We start from the raw sequence: 10,663 nt of genomic DNA, 5'->3' as shown, positions 1-10,663 counted from the left end.
CTCCATTAACTTGCTTCTCTAGATAAAGTGTAATTAGCAGAGCACCAAATTTATAAACTGATATGGCAACCCAAAATGCTAAACACACTTTTCAAACAGAAACAAATTTTTCCCCATTGTTAGTTCTATGTGCCATGTTATTTTTGAAACTTATGTGGCTACCAATAAGAAAAGAATTAGGAAAGCTTTGAACATATCTTGTACTTTTCATCAAGGCTAAAGTGCAAAATAACTCCATGTCTCTGGTATTTTAATAAGAAAAAACACACATAATAAAGGAACTGAAGTGAGAGCAGAACTAATAAAAAAAAAGAGAGACTTTTTTAAATATACACTTGAAGACTACATAGGACCAATTTAATTTTTCTTTCTTCAGTGAAATCTGTGAATGGACCAAGTTCTCACAGAACTTGAGATTGTGTCTGGTTCTCTTTCCCAGAATCAGAAATTGTGAAATTAGAGGGAAAAAAGGAAGAAAAAAAAAAATTTCCTGACAATGGACACTAAGTTCATAAAGAACTTTTAAAAATAATGAGATACTATGGAAGAAAATACCATGAAATAATAATCCTATGAGAATTGTTTTTTAAGCACAGTAAATTTGAGCCTTGGTCTTCTTGAAGATACTACAGCTTATATAGAAAACTATAAATATACAAGACTCCAGGAAAAAAGTCAAAATACATATAATTTAACATTCTGTAGGCCTAAAAAACTTTTAAGGGAAAAGGATGGCCAACTGAATGAATCTTCACTTAAGAATACAGATCTATGAAAAATTCCTGGGTCAAAAGCTCCAAAGTGCTCCAAATGGAACCACATTTTGTGAAAACATAGAACTAAGATGTATTTTAAAAAGGAAAGAAAATGTAATGAATAACTGCAGTCCCTTCCAAAAAGGAAATCTTAAATTAAGGGGGAAAGATTCTAATAGTGTAAACGAGTCTGGCTCAGAAAGAAAACTGAACAAAACTGAACAAAAGCCAATGTTCTGTCCATAAAAGTAATGATGGAACATCTTTAATATTAAAGAAATAGGCTATAAAAAAGTTCATTCTCAGAACTGGTGTTAGTAAAAGCTCATTTGTGCTCCTTTGTGGGTGCGTAATAAAGTTCCATGGGTTTGTTCACTTTCCAGTATTTCTCACTGACCAATTCCAAAGAAAAAGAGCCATTTAACACCTAAAACAAAACAAAAAAAAAGAAAGAAAGAATTATGAAAACTGCTCAAAGCACAAAACAGTGAGAAGGAACAAACGTAAAAGTCTATCTTAAAAAAATCTTAAGATAAACTTTTCACTTACAATACTCATTAAAAAACAAAGGATATTTCAGTAACTAGCTGCTGCAATTTCTCTTTCAGGGTCTGTCCCATTTCATTAGGCCCCACCCAACCACTTGCCACTCTCAGACAGCCAATGTGCTCCCAGGTTTAATAGCCTATTATTGGAAATACTTACAGTGAACTGGCCACTGGCTGTTGCTATGTAAATGGTATACTGCTTCTCACTGGCTGTATCAAGATTCATCTGGTTTGATTCTCCTTTGCTCCGAAGTTCTTCTAAAGCTAACCTCACAGCCAGATACTTGGATAAATGATCAACAGTGGCATTACCTGAAGTCTTTATGTATCTGGAAAAATAAATCATTAAAACATAAATTTCTAGATTAGTAATCAAATGTACTAAAAAATTATAAAATACATTTCTAAAAAGCTATGTAAATGTACCTGTCTCTCAATTATTGACAAAGTAACATCAAAAATTTATTTCTCTAGTATCTAAAAATTAATTGAAAGGTACAGAGGACAAAGTATAAGCTCCCTGTTTACCAGGCCATGAAAGCTCTACCAACCTTTCTGTCCATAAAACATGACCAAAAAATCTAATAGAAACACACACTGTACTGAAAGGAAAAAAAGAACATACTCCTCAACCCCAGTGGAGAGAGTTTTGGGTCTACAGCAGCAAGAGAATACTAAGAATATGAACAAATTTCTTACTGTCCAGGAATTAACTTCAGGTTTTTAACCTGCTGCATATGGAGGTTCCCAGGCTAGGGATCGAATCAAGAGCTACAGCTGCCGGCCTACGCCACAGCCACAACAACGCCAGATCCTTAACCCACCGAGTGAGGCCAGGGATCAAATATGTATGCTCAAGGATGCTAGTCAGATTCATTTCTGCTGAGCCATGACAAGAACTCCTTAAGATTTTCTTTTAGCATGGTATACCATTCACTCACTCACTCAACAAATATCTGATGCTTGTCTGCACTCAGTGGCAGATAGTGTGCTGTCTGGAGACATACAATGGTAAAGCAGCCATCCTGGCCAGGAGGAATTTTAGAGCCTATTAGTACCCCCGCATCACTGTTAAGAAATTTAAATGGTCCTTTTTCCTCCTCTATCTAGAAGTGTCATTGCTTTCAGATATGCAACTGTGGGTGGGGAGCATATGAGGAAAGACGAAAACAACAATCTAGGCAGCCAGAATATCCAAATGAGTCCTGGCAATCAAGGGGATGACAAATATCCCCCTTAACTCTGATGAAAAATTGCCTTTCAACTCTAAAGGTAAACATTATAAATGCAGATAATGTGAGACTAACCCACACACTTACCTTGTCTGTGCACTGTCATCTTTCTCCATGAGTGTGGGATGAGGCCTGAATACTAACTCAATTTCACTAGCACCATCCATGACTGGATCAATTGCCACTGCTGCATTGTTATTATCAAGCTCAAGCCCAGAATCATCAGATGTTTTGGTCCGTTTGTTGCTAGGTCCTGCTTCCTGATTGCTATGCGTGGATGCATTACTACAGTGAGAACTGTCACCATTATCTTCTGCTCCACTACCATTTTCAATCTGCTGTTTCTTGCCTCGCTGCAATCTAGTTAAGGGAAAATAAAAACAGGTTGCACAAAGTTGACATTTAGGCCTTTTCAATATATCAATTTTGAAGTATGTTTACTAAAGTTACTAAATTCTATAAAAATCTTGAGTACTGAATTTGCTCCAAGTTTAATAACCAGCATTTCCCACATGTCCCTGAAAGGTCTAGAGAATGCCACACACACACACATTTGCATAAATCAAACAAATGTTTACATTCACTTAAAATTTTTCTTTATTGATTATAAGAAGTATTGGCAAATCTTTATATATTTTGATAATTTTGTTATGAGATTTTAAATCCTGAGAAGGACATAATTCAGAGAGAAATTTTAAAATTCTGAGAGAAGATAATTTTTAATTATCTTTAATTAGAAATTCTTTTTTAAAATTTTTAAAACAGAGGTATAATTGACTTACTAGTTTCAGGGTTATAAATAAATTTTTAACTATGTTTTTAATTTGATTACTGGCATTTTATTTTTTTATGATTTTTATTTTTTCCATTATAGTTGATTTACACTGTTCTGTCAATTTCTACTGTACAGCAAACTGACCCAGTCATACATATATACATATATTCTTTTTCTCACATTATCCTCCATAATGTTCCATCACAAGTGACTGGATATAGTTCCCTATGCTATACAGCAGGATCTCATTGCTTATCCACTCCAACAAAAATTCTTAAGGATACTAAGAATTAAGGAAGTAAGATTTGAGAGGAATGATAATTAAGCACTCCCTCCCTTCACCCAAAGCCTGCCTACACAATGCAAAATTATTCCAATGTGGAAAGTGACATGGTATCTAAATATGGAGTCTAGAGCTATTTATGTATTTTTGATAGTAAACCCTTGTGTCAGTCGCACAGTTTGCAAATATTTTCTCAGTCCACACATTGTCTTGTCGTTTTAATATTTCCTTTGCTGTACATGTAAGCTTGATTAGATTTCATTTGTTTATTTCTGCTCTTCTTCCTTTTGCCTTAGGATTCTAAGAAAATATTGCTACAATTTGTCAGAGAATGTTTTGCCTATATCCGCTCTTAGAGTTTGAAGGTGTCATGTCTTCTACGTAAGTCTTTAAGCCATTCTGAGTTTATTTCCTTATGCCCTGTGAGGGAGTGTTCTAACTTCACTGATTTACAGGAGGCTGTCCACCTTCCCCAACACCACGTGCTGAAGAAACTCTTCCTCTACTGTAGAGTCTTTGCCTCCGTTGTCAAACATTAGTTGACCACAGGTGTATGGGTTAATTTCTGGGCTCTCTCTTCTGCTTCATTGATCTTTATGTCTGTTTCTGGGCCAATACCATGCTATTTTGGTTACTACAGCTCTGCAGTATTGTCTGAAAGTTTGGGAGGATTATGCCTCCACCTTTGTTCTTTTTCCTCAGGAACTGCTTTGGCAATTCTGGGTCTTCTGTGGTTCCATATAAATTTTAGGATTATTTGTTCTAGTTCTGTGAAAATGTCATGGGTAATTTGATAGGGACCTTTGGCCATTTTAACAATATTAATTCTTCCAATTTAAGGCCATGGGATATCTTTCCATTTCTTTGAATCATTTCTTATTTCCTTTGTCAGTATTTTATACTTCTCTGCATGCTGGTCTTTCATTTCTTGATTAGATTTATTCCTAGGGTTGCTGGGCTTTTTTGACACTATTTTATCTTTTTTGTCTTTTTAGAGCAGTACCCACGGCATATGGAGGCTCTTAGGCTGGGGGTCTAATCAGAAGTACAGCTGCTGGTCCATGCCACAGCCACAGCAACGCAGGATCTGAGCCACGGTCTGCAACCCATACCACAGCTCCCAGCAACGACAGATCCTTAACCCACTGAGCGAGGCCAAGGATCGAACCTACATCCTCATGGATGCTAGTCAGATTGTTTCCACTGAGCCACGATAGAAACTTCCTTTTGATGTAATTTTAAATGAGATAGTTTTTTTACTTTCTCTGATATTTCAAGTGTAAAAAATGCAACGGATTTCTGTATATTAATCTTGCATCCTGCTACCTTGCTAAATTCACTTATTAGTTTCAACAGTTTTTGTGTGGAGTCTTTAGGGTTTTCTATACAGAGTATTATGTCATCTACATATAATGACAATTTTACATCTTCTTTCCAAACTAGCTACCCTTTCTTTCCTTCTTCCTTCCCTCCTTTCTTTAGTCTGACTGCTATGGCTAGGACTTCCAAGACTATGTTGAATAGAAGTGTAAGAGTGCACATCCTTGCTTAGGAAAGATGCTCAAGAACTTTTGTTAAATGCCCCCCCCCAAAAAAAAATTACCACTTATTGAAATCTAGAGACCATTTCAAAACTAAGAGGAAATGATTAATATGTTAAAAGACAAAACTATGATTCAATATTCACTATTACTCAGTTTTCAAAAGGAATGAAATTCTGCAGGTGCTACACATGAATGAACTTTGAAGACATTAAGTCTCTCACAAGACCAATCACAGAAAGACAAATACTGCATGAGTCCCCTTATGTGAAGTAGTAAAGGAGTCAAATTCATGGAAATACAAAATAGAGGGATGGTTACCAGGACCTGAGAGGAAGAAGTGAACTGTTGCTTAACGAGTATAGTTTTTAAAGATGAAAAGAGCATTGGAAACTGGTTGTACAACTATATGAATGTACTTATGATACTGAGGCGTATACTTCAAGATGGTTACGTTTTATGTTATGTGTTTTTTACCACAATTTTAAACTGTGTATGAACAGACCAAAGTAACGAAAAGCTCGACAGGGCTACTTGGCTAATGTATTTCTTTTTATTCCACACTTCTTTCCAAAAAACAGAGCTAGATAGATTAATTTCAGGCAGCATTCACAGAATAAAGTTCAGGCGGAGATCAAAAGTCTACTCTGTTTTTTAAATCATATCCATAATACTACCTACTTTTTTTTTTCTTTTCTGGTCACCCTGCAGCATATGGAGTTTCCAGGTCAGGGATCAGATCTGAGCTGCAGTTATGACATATGCCGAAGCTATGCCAACACTGGGTCCTGAAGCCACTGTGCAGGGTTGGGGATGGAAACTGCGTCCCAGAACTTCGGAGACACCACCAATCCCACAACGCCACCGCGGGAACTTGACTACCTACCGTTTTAGAGGTAGCATTTCAAGAAATTATACACCAACAACTTGAGCAATATAAGAAGTTAGAAATGTAAACATTTAGCCTTTAGAGGAGAATATAAGAATGTATGTTTATATGAAATTAGTTGAAGACTAGTAATAGAAGTAAATTCTGAAATAAGTGAAGAATCCAGTAAGAATTATGACAAAACAAAATGTCCTGTGCTATACAAGAGACTAATTTTAATTCAATACAATGAAAAAACTTTAAAAGAAAATCTATGCATATAAAATATTTACTGAGCAGCTACTTGAAGCCAAACATGGTTTTAGGTACTAGTGTTATAAGAAGCAATTAATACTGAAACAGTCACTACCAGGGCCTCTTAGGGCTCTTATTATTTTTAATGCAGCGAACAACACATACTTGTTCAAAGAATGATACAGACCACAATGAGGCAGAAAGGGTAAGAAAAGTATGGAGTCCTGGGGTGGAAGATGGGAACTCAAAAAAACACTTTAAGACAGAGAGTGTTTCATGTAGATTCCCTGGAAGAAGACAGCTCCTGAAAAAGAGAACAGTAACTATGAAGGTCCTGAGCCACAAACAAGCTTGCTAAGTCTGAAAAACAGCAAGGAAAGCTATAATGAAGTTGTTACCAATGAAAGAGGCTTCTATCATGTAATCCAGCCACTAGAAATGTTCGAGTAAAATCAAAGGTCTATCTATAGAGGCTTTTACAAAGGAGATTCCTTCTCCTGGTAAAAGGCTAAATTGAAAAACTATTCAAATCACTCCAACTCTTAGGAATGCATAACTCTCCTAAAATAAATGTATTCAACATTTAATATTTAATTTAACTTTGCTAAACAGAGTTGTAGATCAGCTTAATATAATTGGAAGAGAGCACATCTTTTAACCTTTAAGCCAGTGGTTAAAGATGCACTTCAGAACCACTTCTGGAACCTTTCAAATACCAATGCTTAGACCCTAATCTGATCTACTTAGTCTGGAGTGATACCTCTGAGGCCCTAGGATTTAAAAGCTTTCCAAATGATTTTGATGTTCAGCCAAGGTGAGAGCCACTAGACTGGGATAACGCTTTATTCGTATCTCCTACTTTTGGAAGATGCTGACTCTCCCTGAGGCCTAAATATATTAGGAAATGTCAGAGCAGAAATGAGAACAGGGGTGAAGAAAGTATTCAGATTATGCAGGGTCACGGAAGCTATCATTAAGGTCTTTTACCCTGAGTGTGAACAGAAACTACTAAAGGCTTCAGAGCAAAGGAGCTCCATGATCTGACTTCCAACTTATCACTGCCTGCTATGCTGAGAACTTACTATGTGGGGGTAAGCACAGAAAGTAGAAAGTCCAATCAGGAGGCTATTTCAATACTTCAAACGAAAGATGGTGGTGGCCTAGACAAAGCCGGATATATTAAGAAAAAGCTAGAAATATATTTACTCACAGATTGGAATACAGACTGAGAAAAAAGCGAGAGGCTAAAGGCAACTCCAAAGTTTCTAGCTAAAGCAAGTGGAGTTGTCATCACCTGCAATGAACAAGAATGAAGAGAGGTAGGGGTAAGAAATCAAAGTTCAGAAGGGACATATTACATTTGAGATAAGGAACAGCTAATGACATACAAATGGAACGAGGAGAATATGGTCTCTTGAAAGCCAGGGGAAGAAAATCAAAGAGAAAAGAGAAAGTACTGTGTAAAATGCTGCTGAGGAAGATGAGATCCGAGAATCAGCAATTCCATTTTTGCAATGTGGAGGTAAATGGTAACTTTGATAAGACTGATATGAGGGGTGGGGATAAAGCCTGATTAGAGGGGGTTCAAAATGGAATGGCAGAAGAATCGGAGATAGTGAGCAGAGACCACTCTTCAAAGGAGTTCTGCTATAAAGAGGAGAAACAGAATGGTAATTGGTGGGAGAAGTGAATATAAAAAAGGGTTTTGTTTTTTTTTTAAGATTCTAGTTTTTTCATAGAATACCCTATTATTCTTAGAGACATATGTTATACGTGCATAGAAAGGTAACTCACACAGAACCACTGCTTGTTACTTCATTTCACCTTTTTCAAAATGGGGGGTGTTAGGTAAACTCAGTATTTAACAAAGTATTCCGAAAAATGGCCACCGTGCCTGGTCTCCCATATACCTGTTCATGGCCTGTATCTTCAGTCCTTCCTCAATGCTGTGACTGAGTGCTTGCTGATTATTGTGCTTGTTGATCCTCGCTAATACTCTTTCTTGATGAGCTTCATACTCATCACGACTTGGATAAATTTTGCTGATGAGTGCATCAAAGTTTGGGTCTGGTCTTAGTGATCTTTTGGAAACTAGCTTTTTCCGACAGGTAGGGCATTCTTTATTGCTAAATAAAAAGAAAAAGGAAATGTAAATAATACCAGTGTCTTTAAGCTAAAGATAAAAACATCTAGCTTCAGGATAATTATCATCTTTATTCCAACACATTTACTGGGTCACAGAAATTGTAGCTCATTAACCTGACTTTCCCTCAAGGTCTGTCTAGTGGTTGAGCAAGATTTTTGAAGCCTCAGACACTCTATATGTATATATTTGCCAATAGAGAGAAATCTGAATACTTCTACTTCTCAATGACAATTTATATATAACCATTTTAGAAATAAAAATCTATTCTTTTCTAATATAAATTTCCCCTTTCTGATATGAATGCCATACATGGAAAAAAAATTATCCACTAATGTATATTAATGTATATGTTATCAATTATTTTATTCAAATAGCATTCATCAGGATATTATTTTACATACTTAAGATCTGAAAACTATGGTTTCATGCTTTATCATTTCCTCAAAACAAAAACCCATCCTGGAGTTCCCTGGTAGCCTAGCAGTTAAGGACTTCGTATTGTCACTGCTGTGTCAATCCCTGGTCTAGGAACTTCTGCATGCCCAGGGTGCAGCCAAAATAAACAAACGAATACACAAAAAAAAATCATCCTGAAAAGCTTTTTAAATTGTGTAGTTCCCACTGTGTCATGGTGGGTTAAGAATCCAACTGTAGCAGCTCAGGTCACTGCAGAGCTTCAGGTTCGATCCCCTGCTCAGTGCAGTGGGTCAGAAGTTCCCACATTGCCAAAGCTGCAGCATAAGTCACAGCTGCAGTTTAGATTCAGCCCCTGCCCTGGGAACTTCCATAGGCTGGAGTTCCCGCTGAGGCACACCAGAAACAAATCTGATTAGTATACATGAGGACATGGATTCGATCCCTGGCCTCGATCACTAGGTTAAGGATCCAGTGTTGCAGTGAGCTATGGTATAGGTTGCAGGCATGGCTCAGATCTTGAGTTGCTATGGCTGTGGCATAGGGCAGCTGTAGCTCTGATTTGAACCCTAACCTGGGAACTTCCACATGCCACAGGAGTGTCCCTAAAAAGCAAAAATAAAATAAAATAAAAAAATAATTTGCATAAAACCACGTTTCAAAGCAAAGATTTTTCCAATGATTAAAACATAGACGTCAGATACATTTCCAATTCTCAAATACTTAGAATGTATTTCTCAACATCCTTAGGTACTTGAGCACTGTCCTGGTATAATTTAAGTACCAAGGAAAATTCATTTCAACATACCCACTTCTGAGGGCTGTGATAATGCAGTCTGCACAAAAACGATGTAAACACTCCTTTGTAGTCATGGTATTCTTCAGCATATCCAAACAAATCGGGCACATTAGTTCACTGTGTAGACTTCGAGGTGAAACCACAATTTCCAAGCCATCGGTTATTGCCTCCTGTAAAAGCATCACTTTAAAATTAAATGTTACCCACTTTCCTTAAAATCATGAACAAGTTCAAATATATAAAAATACAGAAAAAGACAAAAATGAACACCCAGTCACCAGCATGATCAACTCATAATCAATCTTGTTTTAGCTATAATCTCCAACTTCCCTCATCCCTGGTACTAATGTATTCAAAAATGCTCTCATTTTAATGCTAAAATAGTAACAGTACATATTTATAAGATAACTAATAGTAAACTAGCCTGGTATAATTTTTAAAAAGCATCAAATATGAAATCAGATGTCTAGTTCTACAACTAGCTTTGTGCCTTTAAATCATTAGTTTTAAACCTGTCTTATCTGCAAAATGAAGCAGGCTAAATGAACCCTAAGAATTCTTACATCTTCAAAACTGTACCATCTTGGAGTTCCTGTTGTGGCTCAGTGGTTAAAGAATCCGACTAGGAACCATGAGGTTGCGGGATCCATCCCTAGCCTCGCTCAGTGGGTTAAGGATGTGGCGTTGCCGTGAGCTGTGGTGTAGGTTGCAGACGAGGCTCAGATCCCACATTGCTGTGGCTGTGGCGTAGGCCGGTGGCTACAGCTCCAATTAGACCCCTAGCCTGGGAACCTACACTTGCCGCTGGAGCGGCCCAAGAAATGGCAAAAAGACCAAAACAAAAACAACTGTACCATCTTGATAATAAATTATACATTTAATGCCATCAATTAAAATATTTTAAGATTCAAATACAAGTATTCCCTATTTATATACAGCTTAGCAATTTCATCTGAAATCACTCTTTGAACCTTAAAAAGTCTTGACCCACAGAAACACTTTTATACCAAGCGGTCAGGTTCTCAGGCTAACCTATCCACTGATTTA

General features: G+C 36.9%; 1 protein-coding gene across 1 annotated transcript in view; it reads right to left on the bottom strand.

Moving 5' to 3' along the window:
• Positions 1–989: 989 nt before the first annotated feature.
• Positions 990–10,663, bottom strand: part of RNF2 (ring finger protein 2) — a 58,614-nt gene continuing 48,940 nt past the window's right edge. The window contains exons 3-7 of the mRNA XM_047754282.1: positions 9,626–9,786; positions 8,168–8,383; positions 2,623–2,895; positions 1,461–1,632; positions 990–1,182 (exon numbers count right to left, since the gene is read on the bottom strand). Of these exons, the coding sequence (XP_047610238.1) occupies positions 1,081–1,182; positions 1,461–1,632; positions 2,623–2,895; positions 8,168–8,383; positions 9,626–9,786 (924 nt within the window). The 3' untranslated portion in view covers positions 990–1,080. The remainder of the gene's footprint in view (positions 1,183–1,460; positions 1,633–2,622; positions 2,896–8,167; positions 8,384–9,625; positions 9,787–10,663) is intronic.

The sequence above is a fragment of the Phacochoerus africanus genome, chromosome 11 (assembly GCF_016906955.1).
Source record: "Phacochoerus africanus isolate WHEZ1 chromosome 11, ROS_Pafr_v1, whole genome shotgun sequence".
NCBI lineage: Eukaryota > Metazoa > Chordata > Mammalia > Artiodactyla > Suidae > Phacochoerus > Phacochoerus africanus.
Note: the sequence above shows the minus strand (reverse complement) of the source record. Positions and strands in the feature narration are given on the sequence as shown.